Raw genomic sequence first — 23,946 nt, forward strand, 5'->3', positions numbered from 1 at the left:
GGACTCAGGTGATGGTAGGGGTGAGCTGCCGGAGTCCAGCTCCCCTAAACCTTCTCTACTCAACTCTTGGGCCACATCGGGAGTGCTGTTGGCTTCCCTGGTCCGAGGTATGCTAGCCAGGGTCTGTTTAGCTGTCCAAACACACCACCTTGGGCAGGCATCTTGGACTGCCAGCATGTCAGCATTGGTGGCAGATGACACTTGGTCCAAGGTGTTTTGGGTGCAGGAGGGTCCTAGAGGAAGCACTGGGCCTGGCAGGGTCAAGCTGAGCCAGGAGCAGGGAGCTCCTGCCCCCATGGCAGTGCTGCTGGGGTCTCATCTCCACCAGCTGTGGGTGGGAGAGCAGATGGGACTTGGAGCGCCCCCACAGGAGCCCCTCATGTGTTCCGGGGGCCAGTGTCTCTCCAGTAATCACGCTGTTACTGGCGGATTGTAACGCAAGTCCCTGAAGCATTGTAGGATGGAAAAGCTGTGTGGGATTCCTTGCTTTCTCCATGCCGTCTAATAGCAAGCCCCCTTTCTTAAGTTTCCTGAAACAAACATTTTCTTATAGTCAGAGAATTACATGTGAACAAGCATGTAAGCCCGTCCTACCTAATTCATTTCCAGAATTGCACACTCAGAGGCGAAGTTTCTGTAATAGCCTAATTTTTAATACAAATTTCTTTTCTTTAGGAAAGCCCTGGATTAGAACAGTGTATTTATTATAAGGTCCTAAGGGCCTATTTGCCCATATATTGGAACTGGATAAGTGCTTAAAAGAAATGTGCAAAATACTAAAAATAAAACAAGCAAATAACCCTCAGTACATGTTCCCTAAAGAGCCAAATGTACATGAGTAAATATATTTAGGTCACCGCGCAAGCTGTTTCAGAAATAGCTGCTGGTGCAGTTTTTGTGCCCCCCGAGGTGGCGGAGCTGTGAGGCTTTCCGCCCAGCTTGCTTGTTTGCAAGGTAGATTTTATGGGCTGAGGGCCATCGTTACGGGACTGTTTCTTCAGCGGATGGTGACTGCCCTGTGGTTTGGGGACGCAGGCTGCGCTGTCTACCCTCCCAGCCCCCCTCAGCCCCACCTGCCTGGCTCCTGCTCTTCAGTGACCATTTCCTGTCCCCCCTTGCTTTGGACAGCGAGCCATGCTAGGGCAGAGTCCCCGCCCTGGTCACTGCTGCCAGGATGCCACTGCCTGGCACAGTGAAGTCTTGTGAGATACTGGTTGACGGATGATTCAGGCCACCAAGACCTTATTAACCAGTGCAAGGTGGAGGCGAGGATAGAAAGCCCCTCAGCGCCTTTATGCTAGGGTGGAGACCGAGTCCTGTGGGAGCACTCTTGCAAATTGAGCAGATTATCCGCTTTTGCTATGTTGTCTTGCTGGTCTGGAAGCTGTGGGCAGAGGTCAGAAACTTGCCCTACACTTGGATAAATGCTGTGCTGAGGCGGTCAGCAGAGGCTTCTTCCAGAATCTTCTCCCTGGAGCCAGGGTGGGAAGCGCCCATTGCTGATTTCCTAAGCTGTTTTGACGTGGAGGAAAAGAGGAAGCACCCTGGAACTTCCAGGAAGCGAGGAATGGGGCCGCCCTGGGGAAGGCTCTGGTTTCCTGGCGGGAATTTGAGAACAAAGCAAGCACCTTTCATTCGTGCAAGGCCCTTGTAACCCTTCTTCCTTCATTGCGTTTGTGTTTGGATAGCTGTCCCCTGGTGCTTGTTTTTTTTGCTTTTCTGTTTTTTGATACTCTATTGATTTATTTTTAGTTTTTTATTGCTACATTTTAGATAAACGTAGTGATAAGGGAATTTGTACCTGTACGTGGTATATTTTGCTTCTTTTTTTCCCCATTCCCCTCCGCTCCCTTCAACCCCTCTTCCCCTCCTTATTTACAAAAGCTTTGTTTCCATTTTTTCCTTCTATTCTTTTTTTTCATTTTCCCTTTCTTCCTTTCCACCTCCTCCCTCCTTTGTTCTCCTTCCCATTTGAACATTTTCTTCCCATTTCCCAATATCTATTATATATTTTGGTCCTCATTTCCACTTTGTGTCTCACACGAGAGAAACAAAGTATTATTTAAACACGTGTGTGTGATTTGTTTCACTTAAGAGTGTAGTCTCAAGGTGCATCCATTCAGCTATAAATGTCTGAAGCTCATCCTGTGCATGGTAGAGTAATACTCCATTGTGTTAAAAAAACTCCATTCATCAGTTGACGGGCACTTGGGCTGTTTCCAAGATTTAGCTATTACAAACTGTGCTGCTATTAACATGGGTGTGCATATATCGCTGTGGTAGGATGCTTTTAATTCTTTCAGGAAAACACCAAGAAGGGGAATGGCTGGGTCATATGGAACTTCTAGTTTTAGTTTTTTGAGGAATCTCCACACTGATTTCCACAGTGGTAGCACCAGTCTGCACTCCCACCGAGAGTGGAGAAAGGTTCCTTTTCTCACAGTCCTGCCAGCATTTGTTATTGGTTGATTTCTGGATAGCAGCCATTCTTTCTGGGGTGAGGTGGAATCTCAGCGTTGTTTCAATTTGCATCTCTCAAATGACCAGTGATGTTGAACATTTTTTCATATATTTATTTGCAGTTTCCACTTCTTCATCTGAGAAGTATCTATTCATTTCAGATGCCTGATTTTGGACGGGATCTTTAAATTTGGCAGATCTGATTTTTTTGAGTTCTTTATTGTCCTTTGTCTGAGGAACAGCTGGCAAAAAAATTTTCCCACACTGTGGGTTGTCTCTTGACTCTGTTGGTGGTTTCTTTTGCTGTGCAGAAGCTTTTTAATAAGACGAGGTCCCCGTTGATTCTTCGTGATATTTCCTATGCAATCAGGGCTTTGTTCATAAAGTCTTTGCTACACCAATGTCTATCTTCCACCAGATTTAGGGTTTTAATATTTAGATCTTTGATCCATTTCAATTTTAGTTTAGTGCATGGCTGTCTTAGTTACTTTTCTCTCGTTGCTGAGACAAAATACCCAATGCCCAAAGTTAAAGAGGGGAAAGGTTTATTTAACTCACAGTTTGTAGAGGTTTCGGTCCATAGTTGGCTGGCTCCAAAGCAAGGTGGCACATGGCAGAGGGGCAACAGCTCATAGTTGGAGGACCACAAAAGCAAGCAAGCCAAGGTCCTTGTCTTTCTGCCCCTTTTATCAGACTGCCAGGATTAGGGCTGTGCCAAACCAATTAGTGGACTGATATACTAATCACACACCCTTAATCCCAGCATCACACACTCTATTCAGTCACCTCTGAAAATGCCCTATGCCCGCAGTAAGGCTTTGGAGGGACATCTAGACCCAAACCATAATAGTGATGAAAGATATGGATCTAGTTTTAATCTTCAGTATGTGGAAAGCCAGGTTTTCCAGCACCACTTATTAAAGAGGCTGTCTTTCTTCCAGTGAAGGTGGTTGGCTACTTTTGTCAAACATAAGGTGGTTGAGTGTGTCTGGAGTTGTTTCTGCATCTTCTAATCTGTTCCACTGATCCTTGGGTCTGTTTTTTTGCCAGTTTGTATTACAATTTCAAGTCGGGGATTGTGATGCTCCTTGCCATGCCTCTGTTGCCCAGAATTGCCTTTGCTATCTAGGTCTCTTCTGGTTCCAAATGAATTTTAGAATTGTGTTCTCTAATTCTGTGAGATACGCTGTTGAAATTTTGATTGGGATTGCATTAAATCTGTATAACATTTTGGAAATACGGTCATTTTCACTATATTGGTTCTTCCTATCCAAGAACAAGGGATATCTTTCCATTTTCTGATATCTTCTTTGATCTCCTTTTTCAGAATACTGTTGTTTTCAATGTAAAGGTCTTTTACTTCCTTCATTAGATCGGATTCCTACGTATTTCATTTTTGGGAGGTGTTATTGTGGAAGGTGTTGTTTTCCTAATTTTTTTCTCAGTGAGTTTATTTGTGTACAGGAATGGTATTGATTTTTGAATATTGCCTTTGTATCCAGCTATGCCGCTGGATTTGGTAATTAAATCTAGAAGTCTTTAGGTGGAGTTTTTGGGGTCTTCTATGTAGAGTATCATGTCATCCGCAAATAATGATAATTTAACTTCCTTCTTTCCTATCCTTATTCCTTTTATTTCTTTCTCTTGTCCCAGCAAGCCAGCCGTAGATTTCAGCAGAGTAGTGGATAATCCCAGTAAGCCTCCACCTTTAGTTCCACTGAAGATAAGGGTGGTTTCTGGCTGTGAGGCTGGAGCCCAGTTTGTTTGGCCTGCAACACTGTGTGCTACCTACAGGCTTGAACTCAGCTCCTCAGTCTGCTGGTTTGAACTCCGTTCTCACTGGGAGCCACTAGATGGAGTCAGCCCATAGCTGTTCTGAGTTCGGAGCTCAGTTGGCCACTCTCCACATGGCTACCAGCCGATTGCCCTCTCCTGGGGGTCGTCTGAACCTGAATAGCTCACCAGCTACTGCAGTCCGCTGTACCCACTGCTTCATTCTACTTCGTTTCTTTGTGGAGGTCTCTGGGGTTGTCAGAAGTCACTGTGCATCTGCAGGATCAGCCCCCCACCCCTACACACACACAGTGAGTCAGGGCTCAGGGAGCAAGCACCTCTTGCCATTTCCTTTGCAATGAGGTCTGTCTTTACTCTCCCTGTGGGTTTCAGTCCTCGCTTCAGATCCGTGCTAGGTCCTATAGACCCACTTCCCTCCTCCTTCTCTTCCTCACCTCACTATATTCCAGTGTTTGGACTCCACATCTTGGAGAGGCTGCTTCTCTGCTGTTCATCACTCCTCCATCTTCCCAGAAGTTCCCTGGTGTGTTTTTATTTGGAAATGATAAACTCTTCATCTGTAGAGTAGCTATGATTAGTTGACTTTTATGACTGTGAGCTTGCATCAGACCCACCAGTGGCCAGATGAGCCAGGTGCTATTAGTACCTGTGCCTTCACCTAAGGAAACTGGGGCTCCAGAGGCCACCATGGCTGCTCAGTATCACTGACCTGCAGGTGTGGGTCTGAGGTTGATCCTGGAAAGGCTACTATGCCCAGTCCTCTGCCCTGTTGCCCTGGAAGGGCCACCACACATTTTAGGGATCAGTGAACACATTTTAGGGATCAGTGAATGGAGCCAGTGGGCTGAGAAGCACATTAGACAGCTGTGTGGACCAGGGCTGAGCTGGCTGCTGCTGGCTGCTGAGTTCTTGGGATAAGCAATAGTTATATGAAACCCTAATATGTGGGCTTTGGGAATTTGGGGTCTCCCTTCCAAGGGGAGCTTTGCAGAAAGCTTCTAGTGTGAAGCAGGCCCAGAAGCTCCCAGGCTTAGGCTTTCTGCCCAGGACCCTGTGGAGGGCAGCAGGCTGGGTCCCAGGACAGGGAGGAGAGAGGTGATTCTCACACACTTTTCCCTCCAGAGAGAATCCCTTTGTGGTTCTCTCTTGGTTTCAAAGCCATGTCCTTGGGCTGTCACCAGAACTTCATGCTCTGGATTCCCCCGCGTCCCAGGGGCCTGGTGTGTTTCATTCTTCACGGTAGCAGAGATTCTGTGACATGAAGCAGGACTTGGTTGAGAGGCTGCTGTCTTATAGTAGCATTAGTGGCTTTTAGGGGGAAAGCTAAGGAGACACGGAGAAGTTGAAGTTGATTCTGTTGGGCATTGATGGTGGACATTGGCCTGCAGAATCCAATCCGAACCACCTGGCCAAAGTTTTTAAATTTTTATTTTACTTTTTAAAATATTATTTGGAAGAGAGAGCTCTTAATAGATTTTTTTGTATCAAATTGCTAACTTCTCTTTCCCCCAAAGCTCTTGGAAGTTAAGATGGAAGGAAATTGAATTAACTACTGGCCGAGAATCTTCCCCTCAAACCTGAGTTTCCCAGCTTCTTTTGAGCGGCAGTGTATTTTCCAAATGTAGTTTAACTCTCTCTGACTTGACATTATTTCATTAATGATGTCTTTATTACAACTGGTAAATTTCTGACAACTCATTTATTGAAGACAGTAGTGAAAGTATTTTGACAAACACAAAGTCAAACCCACGGGTCTCCAAGTCTCAGTTTTAAATCTGCTTTTTCATCCAGTTAATTTTCACTTTGCCCAGCTGGTGTCAGGAATACCTGAAGTACTCAAGTGGCCTCTGTTTCCTTCTCAAATCAACCTACTTGTAACTTCAGAGTACTCTTCAATGAAATCGATCCCAAAGGTTGAAGCATCAGGAATAGTAGGACTTGTAAACATTCCAGGCTGAGTCAGTGAATGCAGCTTGCCTCATTCCTCAGGTTTTGGATACAAGGCTCTTGCATCATGCTAAGCACGGACTCTGCTATAGCGTGCTCCGCGGGTTCAGCCAGGACCGTGTTCTCTATGCTGTCCCTACTACCGGCTGACTCAGGTCACAGCCTTGGAGTCTGGATGCCTTCAACACACGTGCTTGTCTGGGTAACTTTCAGGTGCACAGATAGGCAGGGCAGGGGCTTTCGCAGGTGCACTCTGCTTTGTCCCGTGATCGTCAGCACAGCACAACCCCGTGTTCCTGGCCTCTTGTTCAGCGCAAAGCGTGCTTGAGAATGTGCGTTGGTTATTATTGCAAGACAGTTTCAGAAATAGTTGTGCATATGTGAAAGTACTTAGAGCTCCTTTTCCTTCCCCTGAAGCCTGCCTGGAAAAGCGGCCCTGCTGCACACATTGAAACCTATGGCCCGGAAGCCGTGTAGCTGCTAAGAATCCCCATCTCTGCCCACATTACCTCCGAGTAGGCTTTTACCCCTTCATGCACTTGCACAGATTTAAGGTTGAGAATCTGCATTGTATTTTTCTAGGATATCACAGGCTCTTCTGATCTATACGTTCAGATCTTTCACATTTCTGGAAAAACACCTTTCTTGCATCTCTATGGTCTTTTAGTTCTTTTGTCAGGGATTAGTTGTCAGAGGCCCCACTTACCCTTTTGCTAGGTCCATTTGTCTGTCTTCTGCGGATTAAATTCTCCCCAGACGCTTTCTGTCTTTCTCATCTTGTTCAGCTGAACTGCCTCTCTCGGCCTCCAGCCTGGCCCCTTCTGCTCCGCTCTTTTTCTAATTCTATCTCGGCTCCCAGGCGTCATCGTTTGGGTCTCCTGTTCTCACCAAATGCCCAGTTCTTAGTCGTGTTGGAGTGGGAAGCGCGTGTAAGGATTTCCATCTGCTTTTTGAGTTTTGCTTTCCCCTCCATTGGCTCTGTGTTTGTCTGCTCTTTTCCTGTCCCCCCTCCCTTGGGACCATTGTTAACTTCCAGCCTTACCACCTGCCTTGTGCTTTTGTCCTTGAGCATCTCTACCTAGACATCCGTTACCGAGGCGGGGACCGTCTTCACTCCCTCTTGGGTGTCATACTAGGGGAATGTTTCCTTCTCCCCCTTCAGAGGCAGACCTGTGCTGCTTGGTGCTCGTGCCACTGCACCTCCTGTGGTGGGAGAGGGCTGGAGGAGATGCCCTCACCGCGGATGCCCTGGCCGGAGGGTTGGACCAGTCACCTGCGTTTTCATTGGCAGGCTGCAGCACGAGCATGACGCTTGGCGGAACACAGCCCTGGGGCACTGGTGATTCTCACGGTCCTGGCCAGAGGACCTCGGGTGGATGTCAGCGGCCCAAGGAGTGCAGTGTCAAGCAGGGGTACTGAGCCTGGCCCATCCCTGCTTGTTGCCTGCAAGTGAAAGTAGCTGTCTCTGCTAGGGTCCAGGGCCCCGCTCCTCCTGGGAGTTTGCTGCCTGTCCTTCCCTTCCAGAGGTCTGTACCATGGTGCCCCTGGGTGTCCCAGCCAGAGACACGGTCCTCACTCACCCTTAGGACACTGTTAGCATGACTTTTTATTTCCCAATGTAAGTTTTAAAAAAAATAGCTGAAGAAATAAAATCTGATCCTGTTAAATTGTGTAAAGTAATAATGTTACCAATAAAACCTTTTACCCAGTGTAAAAATAATATATAGTCCAGAATTCCTTTTAAATGTCACAAAAGTTTTCCAGAGCCTTAATAGTCTTAAATTACTGACTGTAATTTTTTGTCAGTGTTTAAAAAGCCAAATTAGTGAGGGGAAAAATTGTCGCTTTTATGGTTAAATTTGTTTTATGTTCTCTCAGGGAGAAACAAAAAAGGTGCATAGCCTTTTTCCGTGCACCCGCTCAGTCCGCTCTGCTTAAATAATCAGAAGAAAATAACATTTACAGATACACTTTCTGTGTAATCACCGTGCTGAGCAGCGAAGGAGAAGACTTCTGGAGAATTTTGAAAGGTCTGCGTGGAAGAGACTAAACCATGGCCTGAGGAGACCCGTGCCTGTCTTCCATGCTCTGCTCCCTCGTCCCAGTGACAGTGTGCAGGGCCAGCAGCACAGGCCGAGAGGGTCCGAGGCTGAACTGCAGCCAGGCCTGCTGGCACATACCTGTCAACCCAGCACCCTGGGACACCAAGGCAGTAGGATGGCCAGTTTAGCCCAGCAGAGGCACTTAGCAGTCTAGCCTGACAGGTCTCAAAATAGAAATGAAAAAGAGGGCTGTGGATGGAGCTCAGCATGAAGGCCCTGGGTTCAACCCCCAGGTCTCTCAGTCAGTCAGCTGACTGAGCAACCCCCACCTCATCCCAGTTCTCATAGGGAAGGAAATGCTGTGCCAGAAATGCAGAGTGGTTTTCATGTTTCCTATGCCGGGTAGGTCTGAAGCGGCAGCATCTTTGGTGAGGCTGCCGGGCTCGTCTCCAGGCGGGGTGGTCTTGTGGGTTCCTGGGACCCCCTCGCAGCTGAAGTTCACCTGGAAGCGAGAAGGGGTCAGCGGAGCTGGAACTTCTGCATTCCAGTCTCCATCCTGCAGCTGCTGCCAGGGTGGTGGCTTCGCCTGCTCACCGGGCGTCTGCAGTGGGGTTTGTGTAGAAGGGTGTTGTGAGGAAGAACAGAGAGGTTGCAGGGAGAAGAGGGCTGGGTCACCTCCAGTGCTGGGCGGAAGGCTCAGTGTCATTGGCGCCGCTTCCTGTTGTTTGGAGAACTGTTAATGACACGTTAATGACTTTCTTTCGGTGCAATTAGCGAAAATGATGGGAACAGAGATGTCAAACATCTGTGGCTGTGTTTACTCCCAGCACAGCTCTTTTGTGGACTGGGAAAATTTAGTTTGCTCTTTTTTCCATCTGCTTGAAGCCGAGCTGGCCAAGTAGACAAGATACTCCCTGCGCCCCTTGCAATGTAGGCTCACCTGGCTGGGCCAGGGGCGATGGCACCACACCGGGCTCCTTCTTGCATTAGCTCAGTACCTGAAGGACTCGAGCACCCGGCCTCCTGCAGCATCCTGGGCTCAGAAGTGGCTGGCTTCTGAGAGGCTCAAAAGAGTGACCTTGAAATTGGCTGACAGCAAGGGCCGGGGAAGGGGATGTAAGAAGAATTAAGATGTGTTTTGTCCATGTCCCAGCTCCCCACGATGAAGGTAATCTTCATTGTGTTCTCCAATCATGTACTACAGTGAAAATGGGAAAAGAATTGGCTTTGGTCAGATGGTGAAGGACACGTTAAGACCTTAGAAAAGATGTCTTTAACAGAAACCCTGCACCTGCCTCCTTTTCTTCCTGATGTGCCAGTCATGCACACAGGAAGAACACAGCTGCTTTGTGTCTTGGGCATCATGGGACTCAGCGGTCACACGCTTGTGGCTACAGGGGAAATTAAGATGCAGACTCGCGTAAGAGTCAGGCACACAGGGCAGAGGCCCAGTCTCTCCGCTTTTTCTGGGAGCCCTGACAACTTGCCATTGCGGTGAGCCAGAAGCCTGACACCTACCTTGAGTGAAGTCCGTCAGGAAGCTGCTCCAGTGTGCGCTAAGTCTCAAATGCAGCTGAGCATGCTCAGAGTTGCTGGCTGGAGAAGCTCCGTCTAGCAGGCGGGCCCAGCCTTGCACTGTGAGCTCCATGTGCCTGGGCCCTTGCTGGAGCTTGGAGAGGGGCAGGTGGAAGCCAGGGCGGGACTCTGTCTCCATCTCCTGGAGGTGTCATCAGGGCTGTGCACCACCCGGCAGGGCTCAGCTGTGCCCACTCCAGGTCCCTGGGTGGTCAGCTGTGTGGGGCTTTGCAGCTCCGTCTGCTCACCTGCCGACACCTGCACCAGGTGTGCTGGGCAGGTGTGTATCAGGGGCCTCTATGATGGAGGTCAGACTTGGGGAGACTACAGGGACTTTTTGGAAATAAACCAACCCTGGTGCCATCTGTATCCCGTAATAGTAATCGGTGGGCGAAGAGCTGGGCACCGTGCTCGGTAACCTTCACAGCAGTAGCTGCAGGCAGGCCTCTGCATTACCAGTCGGGACTGCAGGGTTGGAAAATGCACTGCAGGAAGATAATTGCTTGTTAAGTCCTCTAAATTTTAGGTAGGAGAAAAGATCTAATGACTGGGATAAGATAGCAGATTTGAATTTAAAATGCAGATTGAGCATTCCGAAAATGAAAATGTGAAATCTAAAATCCAAAGCATTTTGAGAACCAACATGATCCTGCAAGTTTATAATTTGGGAGCCTTTTAGATTTTCAGAATTCGGATGCTCAACTGGTGAAGTCTATGCAAATTTTCCCAAACTGGAAAAACTGAAATATCTCTGGTCCCCAGAATTTCCGTAAGGGTCCCTCGTGAGGTCCATGGTGCCTGCCGTTGCCAGCGAGGCCTCAGCCCATGGTTCTTTCCTTTGTGTTTGAAGTGGTTAGGGTCAGGGTTAGGGTAACCCTAAGTGGTTCGAGGAATTGTAGAAAACACATTTAGGCAGTTCCTTCGCTCACCTGCCGGGCCTGGTCTGTCAGGGCCGCAGTCCTGCCGTGAGGCCTGCAGCTCCGGAGCGTCCCGCTTAGTCATGGTCCTTCCTCTGCCGCAGCCTGCATGCCGCCACTGCGGGCTGACCTTTATTGAATTATTAAGGCTTTGGGTTGATGACAAATAGCTGTATTTGCTTTTCATGTTCTGATTGTCATGTAAGTCCAGAGAAATCCTACAAGCCAGTTGCTAGTGGGGGTGATGTTTAGAACGATAAAATACTGCAGAGAAATCGTAATTCTGCGGCGTGTCTCCGGGTGGGGAGCCCAGTGGCCCGAGAAGGGAAGAGCCCCCACTCTCACTAGGAGGCGGTGCGGAGCTGAGACCAGAAGAGCAAAGGTCAGGAGCGAGCCAGCTGCATTCCTGGGCGCCTTTCCCACCTGCAGCGTTGGCGCTCAGAGCCCTGGCAGCATCTCTCCTGGTGACTCTACCAAAACGTTAGAGGGCGCAAACGAGCAAGTAGCTGTGCGGTTCCCTCTTTGGTGGGTGGGGGCCCACTCAGGAGAGCGGGGGCGCTGATCCCCACAGGTCCAGCTCCTCGGGAGGTGGAAGGCCTGGGACAGCCAGGGCTGCTGCTTCTGTGGGAGCTTGAGGGGCCGGACAGGCTCCATTTCTTCCCCTTGCTCTAGAGGAGACCCAGTCTAGTGAGGGCGCAGGTGTGAATCCAGGGTGCCTGGGTCCACATGGCCAAGCCTCGCGAGGCCAAACCCAGAGTCTGGCCCACGCCCAGGGCCCTGGCCTGGGTCCTGTGGGGGCACAGCTGAGAACTGCAGCCCGTGCGGTGACGTTTTCAGATGTTCCTGAGCGAGGATGAGTTGGGAAGGCCGGGGCAGGATGGGCCTCTGTCCCCGGCAGGGTTCTCGGCATGTTTATTAACCCAGGAGCACAAGCCCTGCTTATTTCTGTCATCTTCCGGACAGGAAGCGGAGGCAGGGACAGTTCAGCAGCTTGCTGGGGCCTCCTGGACAGTCAAGGCTGCATGGGGCGGGGATTGGAACCTGGGGCCGACTCTACCCACTGATTGCTCATGCCAGTGAGTGGGTGTCAATGACGCGCCCTGTCTGTGCCCTCCCTGCCCCCTGCCGAGGGCACCGCAGACTCCCCTTGGGACTTTGTTGGGGACCAGCAGAGCTTTCCCTGGCACCAGCAGTGGCTTGCACACAGCAGGCGCGCCCTGAGGGAGGAGGCGGGCGTGCAGGGCTGGTGTGGGCCTCTGGGGTGGAGCCCAGATCACTCCTGGCTCCCGAGTCCGATGCAGCCGTCCAGGTGGGTCCCCTGCACTGGAGCCCTGGTGCCGGGTCAGCCTGCTATGCTGACTGCAGGCCAGGGGCACGCATGGGTCTGGCACTCGCACATGTGTGTGAGATACATGTTCACACTTGGCAGCCATGTAGAGTAAAGCAGTAGCCTGTCGCTGGGGTTATGCTAGTCTGCAGGAAGAGACCACACACGGGGTGGCTGAAACCATAGCAGTTGGATGGCTCAGTCCTGACAGCTCGAGAAGTCTAAGGTCAGTGTGTAGCAGTAGGGTCGGTTCCTCCTGCCGCAGAGAGACCCTGTCCCCCGGCCCTCCAGGCCCTGGCAGCTTCCTGGCCCTCGGTGTTGCAGATCTGTGCCCTAGTCTTCATGCGGCACACTGTGTGTGTGTGTGTGTGTGTGTGTGTCCCACACTAGTTACACCCACAGGGGCCTTATTTCCAAGGAACATCAGTCACGTTCCAAGGCAGTGGGACTACAACATCAATGTGGGTGTTGGGAGGGACAGAGGTCGCCATGGAGGTGAGGACGGCTGCCGCGTGAGGTCAGGTTGCTCCCTCAGGTGAGCGTGAGGAGCAGGTGCGTGTGCACCACTCAGGATTTCTCAGCCTCTGGAGCACCAAAGACAGGCCTTCCTTTGAGAAATGCACCTACCTCAGTCCCCCCTAACTGCTCGGGAGAGTCTACTGCAGAAAGATGTGGGCTGCTCAGGCCGGCCCCGCCCCAGCCCAGTCCTGAAGGTGTGGGAACAACTTGGAAACTGCAGCCAGCTCCTAGCCCAGGAGTCTTCCCGGATTAGCCAGGTCTCAGAGCACATGGCTTCCTGTGGCATCGCAGTGACGTCGCCCGGGTGCGACCCCCCTCTCGTCAGAGGCTGGGGAATCACAGGAGAGGCTTTTAAATGTGTGCACACTTCACAGCTCCTTCTCCTTGACCCCGACCAGGGTGCGAAGGAAAAGGCCTTCCCAGGGTCAAGAGTAACAGATTTGCTTTTCAGATGTTATTTTTCTTGAAAAGTTGAATTCTGTTCCTCTTCCCCCAAAATGGCAAGTTTCCAGGATCTCTTTTTAAAAACTTAAGAATAGGAAGATCATATCGATGGCTGTCTGGACTTCACATTTTTCTCCCGTGAGCAGTTTTATTACACATTAGGCTCTTTCATCAATCAAGCTGTGACCCTCGGCAGAACTTGGGAGCGACACGAATGACGCTGTCAGGGCCGCTGCCGTGGGCTGGGCACTGCTCAGAGGGCTCTGTGTGAACCCGGCACCTCTTGTCCTTGGGATGTCACAGTCGTCTTAGGGTTGGGGGCACTGAGGTGGCCAGAGGGGGAATTGGCAAGGTGAGGCCCCGGGTTCAGAGCTGGTTCAGTGTTGGAGCCTGTGGGCCTGCCAGTCGCTGGGTGTCTCACTTGGGGGGGTGTCGGATGCAGTGACAGGCCTGCAGGGGAAGGGGTGGCATCCCTTTTCTTTCCCAGCTTGGGGACCTGGCGTCACCTTTGATCCGTCCCACAGGAAGTGCAGATGCAGCTGTACCTCGGCTGGCAGGGGTGCCGTGTCCTAGCTGTCCCTGCCGTGTCCTCCAGGTGCCTTTCTGCCTGACCCTGTTCTGTGACCTCACCCCTCTTCCCAGGGACGGGGGCACCAACCCAAGAGTGAATCTGCTTTATTGTCATACTGGGCGATTTTCTTTGTGTTTTATTATTCAGCAAACCAATGCTCAACAAACCAAGCGTGGTTCCCTGTTACAGAGTAGGCATGGCCTGAGTGCCTGTGTGTGTCTGTGTGTGGCTCTGTGTGTGCGTGTGTGTGTGTGCGCATGCACACACACACGCGCTAGCTGGCCCACTCTAGCCAGCCCCTCTGGAGCGCCCTGGACACTTCTTTGGGGGTGGGGAGGAGATTGTAGCCGGTCAGCGTCTTGGTCACTAAGTTCTGTGCTCTGGACAGGAAGATCCCGGCCTGGCGCCACCTTGGGCAGTTCTGGGGAGCAGGGGCCCTGTGTGCAGCCTCTGGCAGTGTTGTTCTCTGGAGTTGTCACTTGGGGTCAGAAAGTACCTTCCCCAAGTAGCGGGAAGTGAGAGCCAGGAATGGACGCGTGGGGATCGAGACTCCCGTGAGGCCGACCTAGGGCGGACGCAGAGCCGCAGCCTTGGGTGCTTTGTCCCCGCAGATGGGGAGGAAACCAGAGCAGTGGCCTCTCCCACTGGGCGTGCGGCCGGGCCTGCTCCTCGCCTCCATCTTTGTCCCCGCAGTCCAGCAGGGTCCCTGTTTCCTTGCTAACCCACGTGGCTGCTAACGCCTCTTGGTCAGCGCTGCACCCTGGGTCAGCCTGTGCGGAGCCCCAGCCGGTAGCTTTGTCTAACACCTGTGTTGTGGTCGGCATCCTCCCCTAACCGCCCTGTAACCGTAACCGTAACCGTGCCGCGGAGCCCCGCTCATGGTGTCTGTGTCTCCCCTGCAGAACTGGGTTTCCCTTGAGGAGAATACAGGGCTGAGCCCGGGCCGCAGACTAGGGAGCCGTTGAGCACGGAGATGTGTCTGTGGTTCGTGGCCCCGAGCAGAGCATGACAGTGTCATTGTCCCTGTGTCCCCGCCAGGGAGAGCCTCGGAATTGACGTAAAAAGGCTGCGCGAGAACCCCGCGCTCCTCACGCCAGGCGAGGCGCGCCAGCCTTGTCCCGGACGCTGTGCCTCCTCCCCAGAAGCCGCCACGGGCTCCGAGACGAGCATTTCGCTCTGAGCTCAGTTGTCCTCAAATTCAGTGGTCGCAGGAGCCATCTCAAATCACTCCCAAGTGCTCAGAGTCAGTGGCCCCAGGGCGGCCACCCAGGGTGTATTTTTCCACAAGCGAAGCCCAAGTCTGTCTGCCCTCCTCCCGCCGCCCTGCCTTTCCTCCATAACCAGGTGTTTTGTGTATGGCAGGTGGCAGGTTCAAGAAGGAAATCGTGGTGGACGGACAGAGCTATCTGCTGCTGATTAGAGATGAAGGGGGCCCCCCGGAGGCGCAGGTGAGTACTGCATGCAGACGGCCCTCCTGAGGCTCTGCCAACGGCTTTCAGAGGGGCGGCGGAGACCACCGAAGGGGTCGGCTTGGCTGGGCTTTTTTCTTTTTTCTTTTAAGAGCAAAGCAAGCTGAATTTGCACGTATGTGAAAACTCCATTGAAATGGCATCTAGAATTTTTGCAAGTTTTTTGTTTGTTTTTCCCCTTTAATTGGCCTGATCTCGCAGAAGGACGACGAGTCCGCTGCGTGGCATGTGGACTCTGACCTTCCCTCTGCTCTGTGGCTGGCAGGCTTGGCGTCCCCGTGAGCCTGCTGCCCTCCTCAGCAGAGCTGTCGCCACGGAAAATGGACAGCGGCCGACCATGCTTTCTTTGAAAAGACCTAGAAAGAGCTTGGCGTGCTGGTGCATACCTGAAACCCCAGCTCTCTGGGAGGCTGAGGCAGGAGAATCATCAGTTTGAGTCCTGCCTGGGCAAACTAGTGAGATCCTTTGTGAAAATAAACGACTGGGGATGCAGCTCAGCTCGAAGAGAGAGAGAGAGAGACAGGCGGACAGACAGATCTTGGAAGTAATGTGAGAGTTTGGGAAACTTCTTTCATTTATTCATCCAACTCATTATTTCACTTACATCATACTTTCCTAACTAAATACTTGAAGGGCTCCCAAGGGCTGGTAACAGCGCATGACCCACCAGTGCAAACTCATTTCTGCACCTTCTCGGCATTCACCCTGAGCACCTCTTCGTGTGAGGTGGGAAACACAAGGGGGTGGGATGGGGGGCTGCTGAAGGCTCTGTGCTCCGTACACTGGGAGGTCGTCCGGGTATTCTGTGAATGGCGTGTTTCCACCGAGTTCCCGGATGTAGCGCCACTGATGATCAGGCGTGCCCGTGTTCCAGTGTCCGAGCACACTCTGGACTGTTGGCGAGATAAGGTGCAGACGCCCTCAGAGGTGCTGAGGTGGAGATTTTCCTTCCTCGAGCTGAGGGTGCTGCACACTTGACTGTGATCGGGGAAACTCCCAGAGATGCTAGGAAGTAGAGAGTGGGGAACCAAGCAGTTCGAGTGCCTGTCTGGACCCCCGGGTGCCTGTCCGTCAAGTGGGTCATGGTTTGGCTTCGGGTGGTGCGACCGGAAGCTTGCAGTGGTGAAAGCCAAGCAGTCCTGCTCGGCTGGCTTAGCATGGCGGCCGAGTCTCCTGCCACAGGAAGGGCTCTTGGGACAGGCTCCTCAGAGGCGGCTGGGACTTGGGAGAGTGTGGCGGTAAAGTGTGAGGTCAGTAAAGTGTGAGGTCGCCTGGTTCAAGGCCCACCTTCCCCAGGACGCACTTGTTCTGGAGCGAGCAGGGACGGAGCAGCGGGAGGTGGAGCCTCAGCAGGACATGCTGGGATGGCAGGACAGCAATCTGCAGAACCGCTGCTCTGGAGAGGCTTCGCCTCCCGCCCTGCAGCGCGTCCGGAGAGACCAAGGGCCGGACGCAGACCTCTGTGCTGCCAGAGGGGACTCGCCAGCATGGCCGCCTTGGGTCGGGACTGACCATAACCAGGGTGTTGTGTGTTCAGAGCAGCTGTGGGGCCCGGGGACAGGACAGGAAAGCTCAGCCAGGGCGTGGGGCCGCAAGCCCTGGCTCTGTGAGGCTGTGTTGGGTGTGGGGTTAACCCTGCAGTGAACGCGCTGGGCTGCCTCTTTGTTTAGACACCTTTGGGGGTGCTGGGGGCCTAGCTCCGTGACAGAGCACATGCTTAGCATCAGTGGGGGCCTGGGTTCCACCCCCAGGTTCAAAAAGTTAAATAAAAACTAAAAACCTGCTTATCATAAAGCCCGTGACTTGCTGTTTCCACGGCCACACAACCAGCGGACAGAACCCGAGTATTGTGTCGCAAGTGGAAGTTTGCCTCTGAGAAAGATCTTTCCTCTGATGCCCACGGGAACATACATCTCCGCATAGCGTAAAACGCCTAGCACATGTAATATAATTTGGTGAAGTGACGTTTTCCTTTCTTTCAGCCACTATGATTATTAAAGGTGTTGCTGTAAGAGAGAAACGGTCCAGGCTTGCGGCAGGCAGTCCTGGTTTGCTCCTCTCCCTGCTTTCCGGGGAGCGCCCGTGCAGCGCACCACACCCGGCCCACCTCCTGCCAGCCTGCAGGCAGGTGGGGATGCTGACACCCCGAGGTCTCGCCCCAAGGACATGGGGGCAGGGGCAGGATCTGCCAGCACCCTTTCCAGCTCTGGAGCAGAGCCGGGACCCTCAGGTCTCTCTCATCTGAGCACGAGAAGGGCTGACTCGGTTTCCACTCCTTCCCGGAGTGCTCAGCCTCCCCCTCACCCCCTCTCTCCACAGTTTGCCATGTGGGTGGACGCTGTCATATTTGTCTTCAGCTTGGAGGACGAGATCAGCTTCCAGACCGTCTACCACTACTACAGTCGAATGGCCAACTACCGGAACACGAGCGAGATCCCTCTCGTGCTGGTGGGGACCCAGGGTAAGTGGCCTCCAGGGCAGGGCTTCGGGGCGGGCCGACTCTGGTGCGCGATTCACTGCAGGGGTCTGGCTTCCTCCGCCAAGGGCTCTCGTTCTGCTGGGAGAACCTGTGCAGCTGGCTCACCTGCCCTTTCTTAGTTCAGTTCCATGGAAGACACCTAGAGCAGCTTCAAAACAAAACAGGCAGACAGCTGTAGACGCACGCGCAGGAACAGATATGCATGGACGTGTGATTCTGTTGGTCAGTGTCACGATTTCCTTTTTCACGTGCAGGGGTTTCTGGGTGTATCACACTGGGCACAGTGCTTGTGTTCGTCCCAGTCACTTGAGGCTTGCTGTCTTAGTAGAGTGACCAGCACACAGAATTGGACCCAGCACCCTTGTTTCTGACTGTGGATTCCTGTTTGTGCTGCTGTTTACCATTGGATTCTTTTGTTTCCCCTATCATTGAATTCTGACCAGTATCAGATTGTTCTAAATATTAGATGCAAGTCACATTTTAAGATGGCTTTGGGGCTTTTATGTTTTTTTAATTAGTACATTTTTGCCACACATATTATATTGATGGTGGGGAGTTGGGATGTGTACACAGTGCATCTTAATCCTTTTTATTTCCCCTTTCCCTCCCTTCGTCCCTTCTCCTTCCATCTCTAGATCTCCTCCCATCCTCAAAAAGATGGATTTGTCAGCAATATGGGCAACTTAAAAAAGAATCATGTCAGGAAAAATTGTATCACCCCTCATCTTCGTTGTTGTTGTTAATGTGCTGCCCTCGGTCCAGCCTTTAGAGTTCACAGATGTGCGGTGCCTGCGGTGACCCATGTTACACCCACCACTTAGGAAGTTAGCCGTGCGGACGGAGCCCTAGGAAGGGCTAGGGTGAAGAATGAGAGCATGCTCCGCCAAGGGTGGCTGCCAGGGTGGGTATGTGTGCTGAGAGAAGTGAAGAGCTGAGGAATGAAGAAAGCATCCTCGCAGTGCTCTGGGTGGAAAAGTTGGGTTTCCATGGAGAGCATGACCCCTTTTGGCCTTGATGGCTAGGGCAGCTCTCTTTACTGAAACCTTCCGGGTCAGGCAGGTTTAGGAAAAACCAGAGGAAGGTCTTTGTGCCTGCAGCGCCCTCTAGTGGTCACCAGGAGACAAGGGCACTCAAAACAACCTTGGTTCTTACACCAAGTGCAGTCGCCCCTTTGTGTTGTAGGTTCCAAATCTGAAGATTCAACCAAGTTAAAGAAAAAAATTCATCCAGGGCTGGGGATTTAGCTCAGTGGTTCTGGCACCTGCCTCACAAGCGCAAGGTCCCGAGTTCAATCCCTGGTACCCGCCCCCCGCCCAAAAATTTATCCATACTGAACATGCACAGGCTTTTTTCTTGTTATTCCCTAAGCAATATCAGGTAACAGTTATTAGGATTTGCACTGCATTAGGAGTCAGAAGTAATGCAGAGGTGGTTTAGGGATTATGGGAGATGCTAGGGTTATATGCAGATTCTGTGCCATTTTCTGTGAGGACCGGAGTCCTGGACCCGTCCCCTGTGGACACCCCAGTGAAGGCGTTGGTATAGCTGAGGCGCTGACCTGGGAATTCCTCATGAGTGTTTGAAAGTGGGTAACACCCCCAGCAGAGTCTCCTCACTGCTGTCTCAAAGGCGAAGAGAGCTTACACGTGCCTGTCTGGCGGCCTGGCCCAGCTGTGTTCAGGTAGCCAATGGTGAACGCACGTGTGGGGGCTTAGGCCCCGAGCTGCATGGCCAGCCCAGCCTGCCCTCCTGCTGGGGACTCACGGTGATGGGGCACAGGGCTCCCAGTCTGTGCGGGCAGATCAGATTTGATGAGTTCGCCCTCCTAGTGCCACCCTAGAGCTTCTGCTGAGAGGGGGTCGACTGAGGCCAGGCCCGGGCAGTGGCCCACGTACAGCTAAGTGGCCCTGCCGGGGTAAACGGGAACTCGAGTGATACGTGTCTGGTAGTAGTTGCCTTGGGTCTCTATAGCTCAGCATATGGCCGTTCCCCTGAGGTTCTGCTTGGGCTAGCAGAAGCAGGTCCCTCATCTGGGCTGCCCCATCCCTGCACATAAGCCCATCCCTCTGAGTCGTCTGTCTGCAGAGGAGCCCATGCTCAGCCACTTGGTGACTCCGGAACCCTTAGGAAGTTGGGGTCCCGAGCTAACAGCTGCTGGTGGAAGGCAGCACAACAGGGAGGCCATGGTGGGTGTGCGAATCAGGGAGCCACATGCAAGGCTGATCCTCTGGAGGGCAGCCTGGGAGCTGTCCTCTCCCAGCTCGCAGGCTCTGGCCACACTTGAGGTGTGGTTGTCAGCCCAGCCCCCGGCGTACAGGACAGCAGGGTTTCTGTCAGGGACGCTTCTGGAGGGAGTGACAGCCTCTCTGTCCTCAACCAGCTTCCCCCAGTGCCAGAGTGCCCTGGGCAGGGGTGGGGTGGCCTCCCGGGTGCACGGGGGCTGCCTGCGATCTCCATGCTCACAGCTCTTCTTTCTGGGTCACTCGGGCTGTGGGACAGGCAGGGTGGGGAGGCTGCGATGGGACCTGAAGTTGCCTCCCGCTGTGGAGTGGTGGCGTGGAGCTCAGGACTTGGGTGGGGAGAACCACAGGAGGCTTGGCCCCTTCCTCCGCACCAGGGGCAGCGCAGGGGCCGGACGCAGCTGAGGGACAGTACATGAGCATTTCCCCAGCCAGGATCTGTCTTGCACACTGAGAGTTAGATTGACTGACGAAGGGCAAGGTTTACAAAGATGCAGAGTTAGAAGTGGAGTGAAAAGAGCCAGTAGAACTGCGCTGTGGTGTGCATGGTGCACTCGGGCGGGCGGGCGGGCGACGGGAAGGCAGAGCAGGGGCTCTGCTCAGGACGGAGCGGCTGCAGGATTGTGGGGCCCAGGCCCAGGTGAAACTTAGGCTGCCTGGGTGCCCTGTGGCCTGTGTTTTCCAAACTGTACTAAAGCTTCCGGAAGTTAGGGAATGCAACGGGGTGCGGTGGCGCACAAGTGTAATCCCAGCACTCAGGAGGCAGAGGCAGGAGGATTGATACTAGTTTGAGGCCCGTGTGGGCTTCATAGCAAGACCCTGTCTCAACAAGCCAAAAAAAAAAATTAGGGATTTCTTTGTTGATGCTACTTTCTTATGAAATATTTACACCTTTGAAAAATACTTCTTTTCCATATATGTTGCAAAATGCAAGTGAGATTTAGTGATGTGCAAGACAGAACAGGTGGAAGTTTCTCCATCTGGGTCCCTGGCAGTGGACGGGCCCCATTCAGCAGATTCCTGGCTCACACTGGATCACCTTGGGGCAAACAGCACTTAGACCTAGGGCATAGGGCTGAAAAGTAAGATGAATAAAAGGAATGAGAAAGAAGGAAAGTGACTAAAGTGTTCCTTGAGATGTCTTTTTGTAATGCATTAAAAGCCTGGTGCCAGACACCCTTCCTATGCAACAATGGACGAGATTTACACAGCCCCAGTGGCTGGTGTGGCTTGTGCCGCTGCCGCCCTGACGGGTGGAGAAACGCTCCTGGAGCTTCTCAGAGATGCAGGTTAGAAAATCGCCTCTGCTTGTCCTGTTAGGTCACGTGCGCACACAGGGGCCCAGACCCCGCCCTTCTCTGTTCCTGTGTTCCTGGCAGGACTCGGAGCCTCTGCAGGGTGGGGCACTGTGGCTGCCTGGCTGTGGAAATAGGCACTGTCTCTGGTGGGGGAGGAGTAGCTGGTGCCGACCCCTGCCACGCCTCACAGGTGCCCCCATCAGTGCACCCCCATCCTGAAGGCCACCGTGACCCCGAGTCGGTGTGCGCCAGTTCACAGTGGGGGTCCTGCCTGCAGCCTGAAGCCAGCCCTTCATGTGGCCAGCAAGGCCCTGCTCACATCCGTGTCCCTGCCCCCTTTAAAAACATCCCCTAAAGCTGCAGCTCCCCCTGCCCGCCTCCTCTCTGTCCCCGCCATTAGTGCTCTGGCCTTCGTATATTCACCAGGAGCGGTCCCTCACTCCCCTTCTGGGCCAGCCTGGATGTTGAGTCTGTGGAGCTGCAGAGCTTCGTTTGTCTTGTCCCCTGTGGCATCCATGCGTGTGGACCAGGCCCAGGGACCTCAGCCAGGCACAGTGGGCACTTACGAGGGTCGGTGGGTGGGTGCGACCCCTGCAGGCTGGCGCCAGGCTACGGAATGTGTCTGGCAGAGCGCTGGACAGGAGGTGACGGTGGACAGGAGGTGACGGTGGCCGTGTCTGGGTTTCCATTCTCCGTGTTTTCCCTACAGCTGTATTTACTCTCTGGCTGCTCTGGACATTTAGCCTCAAGTTCTCCTTTAGGACACGGGCTGAAGCGTATTCTGGAGCTGGAGACTATTATTTTGAGGGTAAACTGTTGAGAGGACTCCAGATTCTCGAAGGGCCGACACCTCTGCTGGCTGAGGTGCAGTTGTGAGCAGCTGGCCCGGCACCCGGATTCCCGGAAGGATGCAGCTGCCGGGGTGTGTCGTCACCCAGCCCTTACCTCTTGGTCTTCTGTTGCAGATGCCATAAGTTCCACGAACCCGCGGGTCATTGATGATGCCAGGGCCCGGAAGCTGTCCAACGACCTGAAGCGGTGCACGTACTACGAGACGTGTGCCACGTACGGGCTCAACGTGGAGCGGGTCTTTCAGGACGGTAAATACTCGCGGCTCGGCATCTGCCAGCTTAGGGACAAGGGGTGCGGCACTGGGGAGAATGGCCTTGCCCGCATGCGGTGGCAGGGGCCTGTCACGTGGTATGTGGGCCTTGGCCTGGGGACAGGAGGCGACTTGGTTCTGCTCCACTTCCAGTGGTGTGTTTAGAAGAGGCTGTGAGATACCTACTTGCTTTTTATACGCCCACTTCGAAGTACATGATCACATTCATTGCGGGGAACTCACACATCTTAAATCTCTTTCCCACTACTTGTTCCCCTCCCTCTAGCCCTCGGGCCCTATCCTTTTTGAGAAACCACACAGCTGCTTTAACACATTCCCTGCGTAGATTATCTGCCCACGCCCCTCCCCGGCTCACCAGGGGAAACATTCTTCATTTACTCACACATCCCCTCGACCCTCCGCATGTGCCTTCTTTTTAATTATTGTAACTGCTCCTTCCAAATCCAGTCTGTTCTCTGAGAAAGGGTGAAAATATTTAATGTCAGGCTTTGAGGAAAATAAGCTAAAAGAATAGAGAAGCCAGGTCTGGACTCCCCTCCCCTTAAAAACCCACAAAACCAAAAACCCATACTAGGATTCGAGGCCAAGGTTAAGGGCTCAGCATTTAGGCATTGCTTTACATCACTGCACTCGTTATTGATCTGCCACCTCTGGGAGCTGCTGTGAATGGGGCGGGGGTTCTCCAGGAAGAGCGTCAGGATCCAGGGTCTCCCTTAGGCAGGCAAGGCCAGATGTGGGCCATGAGGGGGCCGTGAGCAGGGGTGGAGAGAAGCGGGTCTCCAGCCTCATCTCTGAAAGGCCGGGAAAGCCTTAGCTTTAGTCAGAGTCTGAAGTCTTGGGAAATCACTCCCAGACCCCTCCCCTCTGGGTTACATCCACAGTGCAGATCCCCTGCTGCCCTGCCCTGGGGCTGAGGGGGCTGTGGGCAGCAGAGTGGTGCTGCCAGGCATGGGCCCTCCAGTGGCTGCCTGGGCCATGCACTGCCCCTGAAGAACAGTGGCCAGTGCTGGTTGAAACAGTGCCTCTCGGGCTGCTCCTGCCCTTGCCCTGTCCCAGGCAACCCTTGTAGCTCTCCAGCTGAGTTTGCAGATGAGGCTGAAGGGATTTCATACTTGTTTCTAGTGGATTTCAGGACTGTGTCAGGTTTCCAGCTTTGCATTTGTTCCCTCTCCTTTTGCAGCCGAGCACCTTTCTGAGCTTTGAAATTTCTTTCTTCTCTGCTTCACGGAAAATTTAGTTTTTCTGCACTTTTGTCCCATTAACTCCTCCCTGGCTCGTGTTATTTATCACCTTTACCAATACCAATGCCAGAGGAGCCCAGGACTCCCCAGGGAAGCAGCACAGTGCGAGGTCCCCAGGGGCCCACTGCCCCTTCCTCCCTCTGCCATGTGTCCCGGACCTCCTTGGGCAGGCTCCACTGGGAACACATCCTGTTAGCAGCCACCTGCCTGGATTAGTCAGCTTTCTCATTGCTGGGATAAAGTACTGTACCTGACCCTTCACTTTAAAGGAAGAGATGGTTAATGTGGCTCACGGTTTTGGGGGGTTCAGTCCATGGTTAGCTGGCTCCAAGGTAGAAACATGGTGGAAGGGCCTGGAGGAAGAAAGCTGCTCTCCCTATGGCAGCCAGGAAGCAGAGAGAAGGGAGACGCTTGGGAGGAAGAGACACCCTGCAAGGGCACAGTGGCTAGTGATCTGCCTTTCAACCAGCCCCACCTCCTAACAGCACATCTGGCCATGA

At 52.9% G+C, this 23,946-nt stretch overlaps 1 protein-coding gene across 9 annotated transcripts in view; it reads left to right on the forward strand.

Moving 5' to 3' along the window:
* The window catches only part of Agap1 (ArfGAP with GTPase domain, ankyrin repeat and PH domain 1), a 483,149-nt gene that overhangs the window by 169,738 nt on the left and 289,465 nt on the right, over positions 1-23,946 (forward strand). For all 9 annotated transcript variants that reach the window (XR_015450541.1, XM_004868376.4, XM_004868378.4 and 6 more), the window contains 3 exons: positions 14,959-15,044; positions 17,385-17,526; positions 22,048-22,182. Coding sequence is in view for 8 of the 9 variants with exons in the window: in XM_004868376.4 (XP_004868433.1) it covers positions 14,959-15,044; positions 17,385-17,526; positions 22,048-22,182 (363 nt within the window). In the remaining variant the exon portion in view is untranslated. The remainder of the gene's footprint in view (positions 1-14,958; positions 15,045-17,384; positions 17,527-22,047; positions 22,183-23,946) is intronic.

Source organism: Heterocephalus glaber, unplaced genomic scaffold (genome assembly GCF_053883595.1).
Source record: "Heterocephalus glaber isolate CG9 unplaced genomic scaffold, H.glaber_assembly_v1.0 deba00001004, whole genome shotgun sequence".
Classification (NCBI taxonomy): domain Eukaryota; kingdom Metazoa; phylum Chordata; class Mammalia; order Rodentia; family Bathyergidae; genus Heterocephalus; species Heterocephalus glaber.